We start from the raw sequence: 18,895 nt of genomic DNA, 5'->3' as shown, positions 1-18,895 counted from the left end.
CGCCACCTTAGGTGTACGTGACTGGCGCCTTAGCCGGTTGAGCTATAGGCGCCGAGCCAGCAACAGTGTCTTATTCGTTCATTCATTCATCTGTTCATGTGCTCAAGAGAATGTAAATGCCTATAATTTTCAAAACATTTTGTTGGGCACCCTGGAAAACAGTTAAGGTGATCTGTATGACACAGACATCCCTTTCAAAAACTTAGAATAAAATTATCCTACTCATCAGCAAAAAGTAAGAAGTATAAGACATGCTGATTAATGATTTGGATAATAATACTAATGGACTCAAATTTAATAAAATATACAGTATTTTGTTTCATAGCATTGTAACAAAATATTAATGAATAAAAGAGACAGTAAGAATAGTCACTATGATTTTGTATTTATCCTGTTAAGTGTTTCTCCGTAGAAAGAAGCCTTATAAACATTCTGCGTTTTAGCTGTTACTCTTCTTATTTTATGGAAGGAAAGACTAAATGTTCATTAAGTACCGTAGGACATGAAAACAATGGAGTTTGGATACAGGTTTCTAATGATAAAGCCTCTGCTGTGAAGCACTTAAAATATTCTGTGGAATTTACAAAAGAAAAAATTGGCGGTGTTACTAAGTGGACAGGGGGAGTCCAGGGAGTTTCCGCTGAACTTGGAAGGGCAGGGAGAGGTGGAAGAAATGACAGACGTTGACAACATTTTTAAAAGTATTTTCTGTATCTTAGCTCTGGGAAGAGGGAACTAAATGGTTTGAATAGACAGGAAAAGGTCACAATGACATTGATAACGCAGGAAGCAAATATTTAGCATTTTTGAAAACTATATGCAGCCCAGATGAGAATCACTCAGGAAAACGCAAGGCCAGTTTCAGAAGCCACGCTTCACCCAGAATTTCTCTCCTCTCTCAGCAGGCACTCCTGCTCAAAGCAATTTGACTCGTTCTGTTTGTTCTTCCTTTGGGATTAATGTCCTTTCAAAAGCATGAAATAATCTTTACAGTTCGAGTCAAACCGGCCCACGGATTTGAAAGAACAAACTACAATTCTCTGAGGCTGTGATCAGAGCCCCTTCTCAAGTTTCCTTTTAGGATTTAGTAGTTGTTTTGTTTTCCTGCAGAGCTTTTGGGTTTACAGCGATTAGGTCACTCCACAGACTTTCACTGTCTGAGACACAGTGATGAGAAAGAGGAGCTGCGAGGGAGCTGAAGATTCTCAGGATGTTCAGTCGCACTGGACTCGTGAGGGAATCTCGCAAACGAGGTTTGCTCCGTCAATGCTAGCTGTGGCAGGAGTCGGAATGGAAGCCTTCTTTCCTTATCCAGGAGTAAGAGAAGATCTAGGCATCTTCATAACCTGTGAAGCTTTGACATAAGCCAGATGCCCTTCTTACCAGTCCTCTCACCAGATTCTCTAACCAAAAGAAGGTTGGACCCTTTGCCAAATGGCTTGGTATAAGGAAATCATCAGCATTATTCTATTATCTGTCTTGTAAAACTTACAGAGAATTTCTGTGCGTCACGAAGAGTAGAGTTTCATTTGGTGAGAACTAAACATACCTACATATATACATACATACATAACAAATCGATGTCCTAGGATGCCCTAATGCAGTGGTTCTCAACCTTCCTAATGCTGAGAGCCTTTAATACAGTTCCTGTGTGTCGTGACCCACAGGTTGAGAACCACTGCACTAATGTTATTATACTCATTTTGAGTATTTATGTTGGGGATAGCACACTCTCATCATCTGGATTAGACACTGACATGTTGTGTTAAGGAGGATTCTGAGGCCAACTAGAGATGTGATTGATTGGTAATATATCCTCCAAGTACCAGAAAGGGGAGTGGTATCCTAGATTCCTCTCCTTACCTTATACAGACAGAATAGAGGATTAGGGGCTACAAAGTGCTTAATCTCATAAATCCCCAGTTTCTACAACTGAAAAGCTAAATATTAAGAGCTAAAGGAATTGCTGTGAAAATTGAAAGCCTAGGTATAGAGAGAGATAGTACTTAAAAAGTGATAGTGATTATTAGTATTTTATTAGCTATTATTATTTGATAATTGGACTACTTTGAGTAATTCAGACTATATGGTCCACCACACATCAACAGAGTACAATTTAATTACCAGAATATTTTGTTCTCATTGATAAGTTAAATTGTTCTCTTAGAAATTGATTTAGGTCTGTGCTGTCCTGGACTCCAAATCCTAAGGAATGGTAAGAGCATGAGCTTCTACTAAATTTGCAGTCAAAGACAAATGAGAGGTAATTTCTGTAAGATGCTACATCAGTTAATTAATTCTGGCTCTGTTGAGTAAAGTAAAGTGGATAGGAATTAGTTGTACAACTCAAGATGTGTGTATGCCTCGTGCCAAGTTCCAGATCTGTATATTTTAGGCTGTAATTCATAAGAGGGTGGAAACACGATGCTCTCAACCAAAGAAAAAATAAAAATAAAAATAAAAATAAAAATAACCTGTATTCTCTCATTAACCTTGGCCTCTGATCTTGGATTTCTGGTCAGTGCTGGGATTCTCAGTGCTCAGGACTCTTCTCACAGGCCATCTCTGATGTAGCCTTTAATGCTCGTTATCTCACTGATGGGGCTTTCAGCAATGACAATTCCTGCAGCTTATTAGCGTCCCTTTCATTTTAATTTAACTTTAATCCTTGTACTTAACTGCACTATTTTATGATGTCTTTATGACAATATATATGTCTCTTTTTTAATGTGTTTCATTTTGGTGGTTGCTCCATAACCTTGCTACACTGACTTTCTTCTCCCTGGGGCTATATGCAGTATCTTTTTTTTTTACCCCTGGTTTTGTAAATCCTGCATCTGCTGCCTCCTGGCCATAGAATTTCTGTTTCCCTCAATGGTTCTTTCAATTATCACGACTTGGTAAGTTTTTGAGAGGGAGAGAGGTTAAAGGAATATGGGCTTTGGAAACAGGCATCTCTGGTTTCTAATTCTTCTAAGCTCTGTCACATAAGGAGGTAGTTTATCTGGAGTTGGATGATCTCACTAATAAAATGAAAACAAGGATATCTTCATTGTTTACGTAAGTAACGTGTGGAACACTATCTAGCACAGAAGGTAGGCTATGATATGGGCTCAGGATGACAGGGTTGCTCATGAAAATAAGACGTGGTTATGAGGACCTTCCTGCATGCAGTCAATAGTCATTTTAATTCTCTTCCATTTAAAGCAAATCCTTTTCAAGATGCCACAGTCACTGCAATTGCATTAGTAACTGATTTTACATCTTCTCCAAGGACTAACTAAATGTTCCAGAATTAAAAGAAAATATAAAGTTAGGTTTGTTTTAAGCAAAACCTGCCAGAAGAAACAATCACACTGAGGCCGAGACTAAACAGAGCACATGTCAGCTCCACAGGGAATGTTCTTGAGGAAATTGAAATCAGAATTTCTTTCTGCTATTAGAGTTGGTTCACCAAAGCAATGGAAACTAGGACTCAAAGTTCTTAAAATTTGGAAGCAAGTGTTTGCTACAAATGCTAGGGATGTGCCCAGGAAAGTCCCCTTAAGGCAGCTGAAGTGTGGCCTTCATCTTCTTAATACATTTTATTCAATTTGATATTAGTGACATAGTATCTTCTTTCATGGTTATGTCTAAATGTCACCTGATGCCAACAACAGTTATATTTCCTAGGAATTTCATGCTGTGGTTGGTATGAAGGAAAATTATATTGAAATGTGAAATAAATCACAAAGAAAATTTGGTGAAAACATTCACAAGGAAGTGGTTGCACTGGGAGATGTTACCATTGAGTTTCATCAAACTCAAGTGATGATGAAAGTAGATTTAGTTTCTACTTGGTTCTTCTGGACTAGGAAGACAGAGTGAAAGGAAGAACTGAACCAATAGCAAGTTAATTCAAATAGGATAAAAGCCTGGTACCATTGGACAAATGCATGCATAATCCAGAGTATATTGGATTATTAACCCCAGTGGAGATGAGACACGTGTGAAATTGCTTTTTGAATAATCCAGTACAAATGATTGCCTCTTAGCGTACATTGATTTGCTTTGGCAAAGTTAAGTTAAAACCAGCTTCTTGTTTATACAATTTTTGTTCTCTACTCCTTTTTTTTTTTAAACTGGTGGATTTTTTTTTTTTATTTTATCGTTGGGGATTCATTGAGGGTACTGCTTTTCATTAAAAAATGGCAGTCTCGGCTCGGTGCCTATAGCTCAACTGGCTAGGGCGCCAGCCACGTACACCTAAGGTGGCGGGTTCGAATCCCCAGCCCGGACCCGCCAAACAACAATGATGGCTGCAACCAAAAAATAGCCGGGTGTTGTGGCGGGCGCCTGTAGTCCCAGCTACTTGGGAGGCGGAGGCAGGAGATTCGCTTGAGCCCAGGAGTTGGAGGTTGCTGTGAGCTGTAATGCCACGGCACTCTACCCAGGGGGACAGCTTGAGGCTCTGTCTCAAAAAAAAAAAAAAAAAATGGCAGTCTCTGAATTAAGTATAGATATAAGAACTTAGACTGTGGAAGCAGAATGTTTGACTTTGAATGCTTTCTCTACTACTTGCTAATTGTATGAAGTTGAACAATTGTTGTAGGCTACCAGTGTATGGGAGTAGAAAAGTTATTGCTTTTATGCCAGTGGGACCAAAGGTAGTTCTTTACAAGGTAGAATACATTTACATCTAAAAATGAAGTCATTGTTTAAGAAATTTGTGGAGGGAAGAATGTTAATAAAATACTAACATACTATAAATTGCTAAGATCTTGTTATTCGGGTCATTTGTTTACTTCTTTAAAAACTTCAATAATGGAAGCTCAATTGTACTAAACTCTGTGATAAAATATTTCTTGCATTTTGCAGTACACTCCAATAAGCTGTGATTGTTTAGTCCCCCTTTCGAGTTTTTGGTTTTGGAATGGACACCCGTTGTTAATTTGTGTGCAGTTGAAGAAGAACACAATGACTCAGCAGGCTGTGATGTAATTTCATTTGTTAATTTGTTTGTTCATTCATTCATTCATCTGTCCATTCTTAAAACAGACATATAAGTCGCTAAACAGTTACTAGGAATCCAATAATCATAGTTGACAAGGAAGAATGACATTGTCATTCTTCTTAAGAACCAGCATCCTCTTATTGGGAATGCAGAAACAGAAGCAACTGAGTCTACTAATGTGCACTCAATCAAGGACTGTGCAGGGTAGAGCTGGGCCCCAGGGAGTGATCTTTCTACAGAGATGTCCAGAAAATACTTAATAAAGGAAGTTGTACTTGAGCTGCATCCCGAACCAGGAATACATGTTTGGGTTTTGTCGTAGTTTGATGTAGGTGTTGAGAGCACATAGAGTGGGGTGGAAACCAGGAAAACACAAATTACCATGCTTGCTATGCTGCTATGGGTTATGACTCTCATTTTGGAAACTGATTTGCTAGTTGAAATGTAACATCCAAAAGTAAGTTATTATAGATTATCTGGACTAAATCAGTTCCTTTCTATACCTATAAAACTTATTTACCCATATCTACAATGTCCTATTCTACTTTTCCTTCTCAGAGGAGATTTTCAAAATAATTGTCTGCACTAGTCTCCATTAAAAAACCCTCACTTGTTCCTTACCTACCTTAAAGGTGGCTTCTCTTTAATGCAACCCACATCAATGACTGCCTGAAGTGACTCCATAGGTCACCAAAATCTCCATGGTATTAACTCTCTCAGACATGACCACCCTGAAAAATATTAAGGACTCCATTCTTTCCTGGACAATATTTCCATTTGCCCAGCCCTGCAGGCACAGAGGAGTTTGTGTGGGCAAGTTCAATGGAGAGATGCAGATCATGGATAAATAAGACCATGTAAACAGATTTTAACATCTTTTTTTTTTCTTTCTAAAGAGTGACCTGACTAGGCAGTGCCTGTGGCTCAGTGAGTAGGGCACTGGCCCCATATACCAAGGGTGGCAGGTTCAAGCCCAGTCCTGGCCAATCTGCAACAAAAAAAATAGCCAGGTGTTGTGGTGGGCACCTATAGTCCTAGCTACTCAGGAGGCTGAGGCAAGAGAATTGCCTAAGCCCAGGAGTTAAGCTATGACGCCACAGCACTCTACCAAGGGTGATAAAGTGAGACTCTGTATCTAAAAAAAAAGGGAGTGACATGACCAAAGCCTAGATATTGTGAAATTACCCTGAGAGACAGATGTGTAATAAGGCAAGTTTAATTGCCTGCTTTAGCTTAATTTAAATGCTTGACTATAAATGAGACTGGATTTTGACACAGTTTGTCAGGTGAAATCAAAGCTTATGATACTACTTTCAAGAGTCATCTGATATTAATAAACCTCTATTTGTCCTGGGACAGACCCATTTTTTTTGTATATTGGTTTGGAGATTTTGTATTATTTTCATTCAAAGCACTCATTATCCATTAGTATTTATTTCAGCATTACATTTTTAAAAGTTAGGTTACCCTTTTAGTATTATCACTGAACACACATGAAACTTCATAGATTGCCACTGTCATCTCTAAGAGTAGATGACTAATCCTTTCTGGTGTGTTCCCAGCAGTGTCTGGTGTCTGACAGGGACCACCTCTGGCTCTGAAAAAGCTCTCTTCCTCAATCCTAAAAGGAGAAGGGCCCAGGAGAAAGCAAGAATTTTTCTCCCATCAGCACTTAATTCTGAATCAGACTGTATTGAGCATCTTACCTGTAAATCATTCACTGGGGCTACGATGTCCTATTGAACCTTCTGTGATCTTGGGAGTGTTTTTTATCTGAAATACGCAATCCAAAAGCCTCCCCAAACATGGGGCTATCAAACATTTGAGATGACTGGTGTGATGGAGAGCTGAATTTTACATTTTTAATTTTTAATTAATTTTAATTTAAAAGAGCTGCGTGTAGCTAGCCAGTGGCTACCATATTAGACATTTTAGCACCAGGATACCTCATGTGTTAGTTATAATTGATTAGGCGAAATTAAATTTTGGGAAATTTCTCTTGAGAAAAATTTTGTGATTTCATGTTCTATAACAGTGGCTATGAACTTGAAAGGAATGTTCCAGGCAAAATCTTTTGATCTCCTGGGGGGCAGCCACCTGTCCTCATTAGGTGGGATCTGATAGAGAGGCTGAGGTGCAGAGGTGGGGTTCAACACTTAAAACTCCTTATTTTTATTCTGGCACTCCTAATAGAATTTTCTCTATTGTTGCCCAGGCCCCAGAAAGTGCCATCAAAGTTAGTTAAGTGAGTGAGAGATTTCATTCTCTTCTAGTGAAATCTTGACTCAAGACACTGCCAACTGAATGCTTTCGGTATTTTGATTTTGGCCTTGGCGTTTAAGGACGGTGACAGACAAAACAATACTAGTTAGTGCTTCTTTCCTAGCTTCCTTCCAAAATGACTACTCAAGGAACTTCCTGGAATATTGAAACACAACTTAAAATGAATAAAGCATTTGAGCAAGGGAAAAATCCCAGTCACTCATATTTGATTTCTTTCATTGGTGAAGACTGAATCACTAAATACTGACTTGGACAAATCTGTTTGAGTCAGTGTTTCCAGAACGGTGCTTCAACTGCCCTGACTCACATCCTCCTTCTCACCTCATCGCTCTCTGTGGTCTAGCAGAGGGATCAGACTTGGTTTCAACATCTGAGTTGACCTGCTAAGGGCAGGTCACTATAGGCCAGTGAGGAGCTTTATTCTGAGGTAGAAGGGGCTGAATCACTCTTCCAAAACCTAGTAGGTGAATCAGCAATCCAAAATAGAGGGGGAAACATACAACCAGTAAGAGAAAAGTTGTCACCAAATCACACTAAACTCAAATTTTATCTCAGAATATTGTTTTAGTTATATCCCTCAATAGGGAACAGCATTTAAACAAAGATGGGAATTAGATGGGAGTTTGGATGGCTGAGGCTTAGCAAAACACGGTAAACATGCCGTTTTCCTAGACAACGAGTAAAAAATGGTCTTAAGGACAAAACTGCCATTGTAATCTCCCTAACGAACAACCTCAAGTGTTTGAGAGGCCGACACACAAGAGAATACGGCGAACACATTAACTTTTCTGATTTGGCAAGCAGATGTTGAAGGAAGCAAACTCAAGGGCTTTTGAAACACATTTGACATGATACTTATATTTTTCTCAATTCTTCTTCAAATATAGGGCAGCATATTCCCATGGTAGATAAATGCCGGTGGTAACTACTAATATTCCTTTCAAGGAGTGTGTTTTCTCTCCTCCCTTCCTTTCCTCCTTTTCCTTTCCTTCTCTCCTCCATCCGTTTTCCTCCTTCCCTTCCCCCTACTTCTTTCTGCAGCCATAAAAGTCTCTTACAGGATTGCTACTTATAAGATATCGTGTCTGGCTACAAGAGACTGGCTTGCCTAATTTGGCAAAACTGACCTCTGTAGTATGTTCTGTAGTGTTCTTTTAATTTTTTTTTAATTGTTGTTTTAATCCAGACCTATTTGTATCAGTACATTAAAAATTGATGAAGCTGGAAAATGTTCTTCTTAGCAAAGTATCACAGGAATGGAAGAAAAAGTATCCAGTGTACACACCCCTGTTATGAAATTAATTCAAACCTTTTTATATGAAAGCTATAACCTAATAACAACCTAAGGATACGGGGAGGAGGGAGGGAGGGAAGGAGAGGGTGGAGGGAGAGGGATTCGAGGGTTCACTTCTGTGGTTCATCTTACAAGGGTACAAGTGAATCTTTCTATGAGTAGAATATGAATGTTTTGACACAATAACTAAGAAAGTTACATGAAGGCTATGTTAACCAGTTTGATGGAAGTGTCTCAGATTGTGTGTGAAAACATCACACTGTACCCCCAAAGTGCATCAATGTATACAGTTACCATTCAATAAAAAAAAAAAAAGAAAGAAAAATTACTAAAGTTGCTCAGGTTCTTTCTGGTAAGATATTTTGCTTCCTAGGTCCTTGGCTTTGAATTTTGTACATTGGATATTATCATATATACCTGGCAGAACTCTGTATTTTAAAGGGTATTAAAAGGATACCAGGCTAATTCATGCTGGTTACTCAAGAGATTCATCAGATTATTGATATTCTCTGCCTTCCTTCTCACCCCGACCAACCAATTCCATTAGTATAGCACCCCATGGCCAATGTTTTGGTCAAATCAAGTTTTGCCTCTATCTATGCCCCAAATCCATTATTTTTTTCTACTTCCTGTTGAGTACTGTTGTATCTAAATGTTTTCTGCCCACTGTCATACAGGCCCCTGAATTCATAGAGTGGGTGCCCTTTCTCCTGATGGACATGGCAGATTTTAACTAAAATATTTGGAAATAGATATGAACAGTATCATATTAGCTGTTTATGAAGTATCTACTTAGGATCCAATATTATATAAAATACATGCTTTCCTGCTATATGTGAATATTCTGAGGAGGTTAGTATCTTAATCATAGCTTATTATTGAAATTCAATATAAATAGCATGCATATTTCATTATGGATAAGTACATATGTATTTCAATAAAAGTGAGTATATATATTTCAATATGGATAAATTGATGGTGAAGGAAAAAGACAGCTAAAGATACTATAGAAATTATTTCTCTTATAGGAAATCAGAGATTTCTGCTGCTTTTTACAGCTTGAAATACTGTATAGGTGTATGAGTATATAATATATGTATATGTACATATATATCTATAAATGCTTCATAGCTTCAAATCCCACACTAGCGTGAATATTTAACTGTGGTTGTCTCTGATCACTTTACGCTTCAGTTTTGTCATCTGCAGAAATTAAAGATTAAGTAGTAAAGTTAAGATTAAGATTGTTAGGGCATCTGTGAATGTTTGATGAATTCTGAACGGATCAAGTGCAGAAGTTCAAAGTTAAAGGCTCTGTGTTACAGAAAGAACACTACCCTCTTCTCAAAGAGTATCTCAAAATATTGATTTACAAAGTAACCCCCTATGGTGACCACTCTTCTGAGGGAGTTAAAATAAGCAAAGGGAAGAATATAGAGGTACTTTTGACTAAAGTTATCTGATTGGCTGCTTTCAGAAGGCCTGAAGAGCAGCTTTAGAAGCTTTTATGCCCATTAAGAAATCTTTGCCTGGTTAGCAGCGCTGACTGGGGGGCACTGTGCTGGGCTCTTTATATATGTTACCTGCTACAGCGCACTTCAACTGACAGCCAGCCGTTTAGAATTCCAGTTTGTGCAAATACTTTTAAATTTATATTTTAATTGCTTTTTTTTAAAAAAAAAAAAAATCTCCTGAAATGAACGCGTCTTACTTTCTCAGTCTCTGTTAACCCATGTATAGTAATTGGTTGCTCTGGGGCTGTTTCTGACATTTACAAATGAGTACTTTGTGACCATGTAGTTGTCTTAGTGAATTGACCAATATGTAATATGTTTATTCTCCAGTTCATCGTCTGAAACTTCAGTTCTAAATGTACTGTAACAAAAACAGCAAAAAGGAAGAAGAATGTTGCGGGCTTTAATGATTAGTTACGTCAGGCTTTTTACTTTCATCATTCTATACCTTATTCAGTGCTAATAACTACTGAATAATCAATGAATGTTTTTAGATTTGTTGACTTTGCTGACATATAACAAATTCAGTATAGAGAGATAGTAACAGCTCTAAAATCAACAAATTCATTATACATTTTCATGTTTATTATTGTCAAGGTAATTTTTCAATAATGAGAATAATAAACATATTTATGACTTATGTAATAGTTTCTGTTTGCAAATACAAATGAAATAGCTATTTTCTTTTCTTTTTTAGTTTTTTTTTTTTTTTTACAGACAGAGTCTCACTTTGTTCCCTCGGTACAGTACTGTGGCGTCACAGCTCACAGCAACCTCCGGCTCTTGGGCTTAAGCGATTCTCTTGCCTCAGCCTCCCAAGTAGCTGGGACTATAGGTGCCCGCCACAACACCCAGCTATTTTTTTGTTGCAGTTTGGCTGGGGCCAGGTTTGAACCCGCCACCCTTGGTTTATGGGGCCGATGCCCTACGCACTGAGCCATAGGCACTGCCCTAAATAGCTGTTTTCTTAAAAATAATATTTTAATTCGCTACACAGATGAAACATACTATATTTGCCAGTTTTGATACTGCACTATTTGCAAATAGTATTTTTGTTGCTAACCGTGTACAGATTGAGAGAAGTAAAATATTTTAGGAGCAATCCAGATTTTAAAAGCAGAAGTCTTAGTCATAGATAATTTATAAGATGTAGCCTCAGTTTTGTGCCTCCGTACAAGTGCTATAGATTTGGAGGCAAGCATCTATTTCAGAATAAAACAATTCAGCAGCATTTCACTTAGATTCATGAATTGCTCTACCCTGCTGTCACAGATGAGATTCTTCAGAGATTGTGGAGTGCTCTTGGGAATATCACCTATGAGAAATGAGGGCTGCAGGATTGGGAAGAGAAGGACTGGGCTGTGAGGCAGTCTGAAAGGAGACGTTAGCTATCGTAGACCCCAAGGGGAGCTTGAGAGGTAACATAGAGCTCCAGGGTTGTCCTGCTTTGAGGCAAGGGGCAAAATCATTTAACTCCTTCATTAATCATGATTATACAGGGCTAACAACTTCTCCACTTAGGGGGGTCACCTTCAAGGAGGCAGTTCCCTTGGGCACCAGACCAAATTGTGAAGAGAATCCTGGGGTGGGAGGCTTCAGCCCCCAGCACTCCGAGCAAGTGCCTTTGTTCCGGACGGGGTTCTAGGAGCCCTACCCACAGCATCCACTACACCTGTATTTGCATAGCAATTGGGAAAAGAGTATGGGTCCCTGGGCTTTCCTGTGACCTTGTAGGATTTTCTCATCAAACAGGTGAGAAGAGATGAGCTCGGATGTTATATTTTCCATGATTTTACAAAGTTTTTTGATTCCTCTTCGATGTTTTTTTAATCCCTTAAGAAGGAAACTCCAGTGGCAAGAGTAGGGAAGAGGGCTTTGAATAGTGCCGGTAAGTGTACATGAAATACATATACTGGAAAAGAGAAGGAGAATTAAATTTACCTAGCAATCAAATCAAGGTATTTCTATTCTTTGTGGTTTTCATTATGCTAGATGAAAAAGTAAGCTCGAGCTGGGTTTTTTTTTTTTAACTTTACTGGATATCTTAAACCAGAAGAGGTCTTCAAGGGAAATAATAGCAGAATACGTACTTGCTAAATTGCATTTTTGTAATTATGAGTATGGAATGTTTCTGTAGAAGCAACATTAAGCTAAAGACTTAGCAAGTTTTATTTTTTCTCTACATGGTATGATGATATGATGGTAGTCTTTATCTTGTTTCTGAGATCTTCGAATCAACCAAGATAACGTGTGTGAATATCCTTTATAAAGAATAACATAGGACGCAAATGGAAATAATGTTGTTTATTGAAGCTCATTGTTATTTGGGGGCATATTAAACCACTGATTGCACCCAAAACTTACTTTACCTTTGTATTTATTTAATTTTTAGTTAGGACAAGGGTCTTGTCCTGGGTTACAGTGCAATGGCATCATCATGGCTCACTACAGCCTCAAACTCCGGAGATCAAGAGATTCTCCGACATCAGCCTCAGGAGTCACTGGAGCCACTGAACTGGCTAATTTTTCGATTTTTTCTAGAGATGGGATATTGCTTTTGCTCAGGCTCGTCTCCACAACTTACTTCACCTTTGAGTTATCTAAAGAGGCACCATCCAAAAAATTTATTTTGATTCTTTAACTTTTTTATTAAAAGAGAAACTTCTAGCAATACTAAAGTCACGACAGATCTACCACCAAAGTTTTATGGCTGTCTTCTCCAGAAAAGGCTGTATGTTCACACTCAGTACACGGCCAGGTGGATGATAAAATAGGTTTATGGTGTGCTCTGGTGAACGCAGACTTGTTATATTTTGCTTTTATCTCTGTTTATTTTAACATCTGCCCTCTCTTTCCTGCCTAATGCTATTTTTTAAAATTGCTTTGCTGATTTCAGACTTTAAGTTGTCGGCTTTGCTATTGTTAAGGACTATTTCAAGAGGGAAGTTAAAATAGTGGAGAAAGTACTGTTTTTCTTAATTTGGTTCCAGCTGATTTTATACCTGGGAGCAGTAGAACTGATGGTTCTTGTGTATGGTTAATTAAATCCTGCGCTGATGGCTTCTGTTACAGGTATTAAGTCATCCACCTCGTTAGCAGATCCTCTGGCCCAATGGGGTTGGATGTATCATTGGGGGATCATTTCCAGAATCTTTTCTTTGTGTTCAAGCAACTGACTGAGGGCAAGATGATGATCTGTGTACAGTTGCCCGGGGCGTTGATCCTAAGATTCGTAAAGTGCAGGGGAGCTCATTTTACTTTGTCTTAAAAACAAGATGGCAGGCAAGTCAGTGACACAGACTTAAACCCCCTTTTCCCCTTCTGTCTCCTAGAATGCTTTTCTGTGAGACAGGAGATGCCCCACTGCATTTTGTTTTCCAAATGCTTCTTGGATTCTCACCAGCAGGTTTTTACAGTCTGTTGCTTGCCTCTCAGATTAGAAGAATGCTGGCATATTTTAACAGTTTCCTAGGATTCAAACAGCCTTTAATTAACAGCAAATTGATGTTTTGGAAAGTTACCAAAATATGGGAGGCTGAATACTGAGGATGGGCTTCCATCCTTCCAGCTTCTGAGTGCCGTGCAGTCCTGTCACAGGGGGCAGAGGTACGTGTTCCCTTGCAAACAGCTGGCTGCCTACTGGAACGCAAAGGGGCTGTTTTGGTTGTCATCTTAGTCCCACTGCTGCCCATTGTTGGCTGTCTAAATTCCACCTACTCAGGACTGGGAAGGAGGCAGGTAGTTTGAATACTCTAAGCTATTGGGGTGTTAAATGGTTCAGGATCATAGCATGGGTTTTGCTGGGTTTTAATCCTCCAGTTGCCAAGGCAGTAAAGGTACAGTTGCCTGTGTTTGTGGTTAAGCTTCTTTTCTGTGCCAGGTTCTTGTCATCTTGCTGTCAGAGTTTTGGATGTGATTAAAACAAAAAAAGAAGAAGAGTTTTATTTTATATAATCATGGACTTGATACCTAGCCTGAGCTAGGTTAGTTTTCAAGGAGGGATGGAGAAGCAATGGAGGGGTTTTCCTTTTGAATCCAGACAGCTTGTTGCTGAGCCCATTCAGACCTCTAGGCAGGACAATAAAGGTAGATTTGGGAGTTTGAAATGTTGACTGCTACTTACATAACCTGATAGTTAAAAACAAAGGAAAAGGGAAAGAACAGCAGTTCACCCGGCTCCCTCTGCCTAATGACAAATCTGCTTACTGGCCAGGTCGCAGTTTAGGCCAATGTCCATGTCTTGTTTTTTTCCAGTGACCCACAAAGCTGGCCTTTTTGTCTCAAAAGCAACCTCAGTGTTTTTTCCATGTGTGTGTCCCTGATTGCTCCCTTTGGTCTGGTCTCCACAGGTGGTACATGCCAGAGTCCTGCTCTCCCAGCCCTGGTCCGGCCACCAGCCCCTCCTCTGCAACCATCGCTGGATATTAAACCATTCCTTCCCTTTCCTCTGGACACTGCGGCCGCAGTCAACCTCTTCCCCAATTTCAATGCGGTAAGTGCCATATCCAAATTTGCGTTCCTCTGGGTGAAAGGTACTGGAAAACCTTGAAGGCAAAGGGTGATTCAATCACACTGTCTCCATTATGCTATGTATTTTTTTTCCCATGGCTTAACTCAAAGCCACAATGAAGGTGGTTGTCTTCGTGGTTATGTGAAGGAGTCAGTCTCCTTTCTGAGAAAATGAAAAGAGACGCAATCCCATTCGGCTGATCATGAGTTGATGTCTCCCCTGGAGTGTCTTCCAGCTAACACCAATAATTCTGTTACTTTGTTGGAATACAGCAAAATTGAAATTTAACATATTCCTTAGAGAAAACATTGTAATTCAAGTATATATCTGAAAAGTTAACACTGTGTTTTACCTGTCTGGGCCCTACCCTTCCAACTTTTTGTCTTTTTTTTTTCTAAATAAATATGACCTTGATGATACAACAGTGATACATTCATACAGATGTATTTTTTTCTTCCTTAACTTAAAAGGACTGAGGGCTCTAGTAGCATGGATTTTAATATTTGCCATGTGACACAAATTAAGTCTTTTCAAAATTACTTTATTTCCTTGGCCTTTGTGAACAGCATTCTCTGTGCAGGTTCAGCGACTTCTTGCCTCTGTTCTATTCCACCTTTAAGGTGTCTTTATAAGTCGGCAGATTCGTCATATTCATCATCATAGTTTTGTGTGTGTGCAAACAGTGAGAATATTCTTGGGGAGGAAATTGAAATAAGAATTGAAAAGGTTAAAAACAAGGAAGCGATGTATTTTTTGAATATCTTCTGATTTAGCTTTCAGCAGTTGTTATAATGGAGGGGCTAAGCTTATCGGTGACAAGACATGTCAACATAACCAAAGCAAAGAGGATTATGGTAAGAGGTCAGTGGATGCCCGGTGATCTAAATAATACAGCTTTCTTTTTGCAATATCTTGCTCCTATGATGTATTTAGAAAAAGAAAAAAAAAAAAAACTGCCCACAATTAACTCATTCTTCCTCAGGAGATTGGGTCTTATTTTCTTTAATAATACTTTGTCACAGGGACTTTGGGCATGCAACTGCGTCAACACAGCATGTGCTGGTCCTCGCTAAAAGGCAAGGAAGTACCCAAATGACTACTTTGCTTCTTGAGAGGGAGGAATTTTCCATAGGAAACTTCTTTTGAAATTGATGGAACATAAATAAAACAGCTTAAAGATCACATTTACAAACAGATAAAGATCACATTTACAAAATCTGAGTTTTAATCTTAGGTGTTTCAATAGGAGCGGAGAAAAACATGCTCAGCAGCAAATTCCCTTAATCTTACACGGCTGGGCTAAAGCCTGAGGGTTTCCTGTCCCTGACTCCTCTGCTCTTCTCTCTGCTAAGTGGCCTCCTGGTGTCACCTCCCTTCCCAGACACCACGAGATGACTCCTGATGTGCTTTCCCTGGCCTCTGAGACCAACCACCTGAGGCACTCCAGTCCCCTGTGAGCTTCAGAGCAGTTCAAATTCCTGAAAGTCCATAAAAACCTGGATTTCACACTTTTGATCTGCCCTTTGGGAAACACTAAAAGGAAAATTATGAATTAGATTGACAATGCATATTTTTTGTTGTCAAATAAAAATGAGTGATATGGTAAGCAATGGCGATACTAAGAAAATCTCTTTACCTTTCTAGCTGTTCTTTCTTCATTGTTATAATAAAAGGAAGAGAGGGCAGTGCCTGTAGCTCAACGGGGTAGGGTGCCAGCCCCATATACCAGAGGTGGCGGGTTCAAACTCAGCCCTGGCCAAAAACTGCAAAAAATTTAAAAATAAATAAATAAATAAAGGAGTAGACCTGATAATCTCTTACCATTCAAAGATTTGAGCTTGACCTTAAGCTCAGCTGTGGTGATCAACCAGGACTCTGTAGCTAGATTAAATTCAGATTCCTGAACTTCCTCTTATTAGTATGACTAACTCCTATGTACCTCAATATCCTCATCCATATAATGGGACTAATAGTATAACTTACTTCATAGGCAGGTCACAACGATTATGTAGGTAAAATCATGTAGAATGGGGCTCATATTATAAAAGCACAGTTTTAGTAATAAGTATCGTGTTCACGTGTAGCTTTCAGACCCTTCTGATTTGGAATTAGAAATTCATTGGTAACTGATTGCAAAAGTTTGACCCTATTGTTTTTGCTCATGAATTTTAGCTTGTGTTTGCATTTGTTCCACTTAAACCCAGAGGCCCTCTGTTACTACACCTGTTGCTTATTCCCTGTTTATCCCCTTTCAGTTCTGGTTAAGCTGTAGCCAGCCAAGGATTAAAGTACTTCTTACTTATAACTGAAGGGAATCATTAGAAAGGCCATAATTATGTGGCTTGGGACTCAGAATTAGGGGGTAGAATATCTCTTTAAATAATAGCCCGAGTTCTTGATTTTATAGCATGTGAATATCAATCCACAAATTCAGTGTGTATAAAACATAATTTTTTATTACTGTAAATTGATTTTATTTCTGGTTCAAGGGAGCTTGTTCCATCAGGCTAGAAGGAAATCGAATCTAGTTATATTTCAGGGTATGCTAAATTACTGAACTCTAACAGAATTATCTATCAGGTTATCTAGCCTGTTTTTAGTGCAGGACCCCATCTGATGATCATTTTATTTATCCACACAGGCATTCATGAGATGGTCAGCACCTGGCTAGCATGGCTTTTTAATCTCCTAGCTTCTCAGCTTTTTCTGCACCATGCTTAGGACACACAAATGTCACAGGGCTGTCTGTGGCATCTCCTACCTAGATCCACCACACAGCTATTACATCTTTTCCTAGAAAGTGATCCACCATTCTGTCACCTCACAATGTCCACCCATCTGACTTTATTTGGAAGCGAAGTCCATGATGATCAGAGACTCTCTGCCTGTTACATTCCTCTCCTGAGGATATGAACATGGAATTATCTACGTATTTGGGATAGGGTGTGGCAGGAGCTGGAGAAAAAAAATAAAGTGTATACTTATAAAACGCAGAAACATAAGTGGAGATCTCTGATTATTATCCTTCCATGTGAACAGACCAGGGAGAATAATGAAGTGTATAAACAAATAAGCACGGGTAGGGGGAAATGAATTAAATATAGAATCAGAGCTGAGGTATAGCAATAAAAGAGAGTAGTCAGAGAAACTATTTAGATCCCCTTGTCTCCTCAAAGCGAACTTTTACGAGGCTGTAACAGCAGCTATTCTCTTGACCTAGGAATGTTATATCCCCGAATGCTAAATGTTCCAGTAGCTTTTACACAAATGAGAACTTTCTTTGAATTCCTCACTTATCCTTCACCCTCATGTTAGAATATCGATGCTTAAAAAAAAGAAGAATTGATCCCAGTGATACCATTCTGAGGCTTCATTTTTTGAAATGAAACAATGGATGATGTTTAGGAAAGAAGTATTAGAAAGTGGCATGGGTTTTAGTCCATGTAATCAATGGAGACTTATAAGCCTCTATTATGTGCCAGAAATTATAATAACAAAGATTATGTTCTGACTTCTCCTATGAAAATAAGCAAATATTTGTAAATAAGTCTGCTTTCACAGAGAACTATGTATAGGATGGAAAGTCAGTTCAAGGACAGGAGCAGATGGCTGCATCGTTCTTACGGTTGTCTTAGAGTTTGGTGAGAAAAACAGAAATTATTCTAAGCACTCAAACAGGAAAGAAGTTAATATCAGGATTTAGGTGATTTCAAAGCCTTGGGGGTGCTGGACAAATAAAGGTCAGAGAAGGTTGTACTGGCTCTCAGCTTTTCTGCTTGTTTTCATGGAGTCAAGGAGCTGCAGAAACACAGGACACCCAGTAATATCAGTTATTCTCACCCCAATTTCATTAAATGCCTCTCTTTATTGGCCTCCAGTAAGCATGGGTGACAGGGATCCTTGGATGTGTGAAACTCAGGCTTCTAGTCCTTGTGATATAAAGGGAAGGGGTGCGTATGGAGGGGCGTGGTGCTGAGTTGCTCAGGGAAGACCTCACTCAGAGGCAGAAGGGGAGGGATTATGTAGAATCAGAAAGGCCTGGACATGTCTGTAGCCATGGACAATGGCTCAATCCATTGGAGTCCTGGGGTTCTCTACCATAAGATGAGAATAACTAAATAGCTCTCAGGTTTGATATCAGAAGTGCAGCTGGGTTTTAAAAGGCTGGAGATTAAAACCAAAAATGTGAATGGGCCATTCTTCCATTTCTCTACCACATTTTCTTCACATTCTAATCCATAGTTATGACAAAAATAAACCTTTAAACTGTCATTGAAAAAGTACTCCCTTTAGAGAACGTG

At 39.0% G+C, this 18,895-nt stretch overlaps 1 protein-coding gene across 1 annotated transcript in view; it reads left to right on the top strand.

Annotated features, from left to right (window-relative positions):
• ZNF385D (zinc finger protein 385D) overlaps positions 1 to 18,895 on the top strand; it is a 295,108-nt gene that overhangs the window by 59,056 nt on the left and 217,157 nt on the right. The window contains exon 2 of the mRNA XM_003781736.2: positions 14,434 to 14,576. Coding sequence (XP_003781784.1) covers positions 14,434 to 14,576 — 143 coding nt within the window. The remainder of the gene's footprint in view (positions 1 to 14,433; positions 14,577 to 18,895) is intronic.

Source organism: Otolemur garnettii, unplaced genomic scaffold, assembly GCF_000181295.1.
Source record: "Otolemur garnettii isolate 467f Iridium unplaced genomic scaffold, OtoGar3 scaffold00002, whole genome shotgun sequence".
Classification (NCBI taxonomy): Eukaryota; Metazoa; Chordata; class Mammalia; order Primates; family Galagidae; genus Otolemur; species Otolemur garnettii.
Note: the sequence above shows the minus strand (reverse complement) of the source record. Positions and strands in the feature narration are given on the sequence as shown.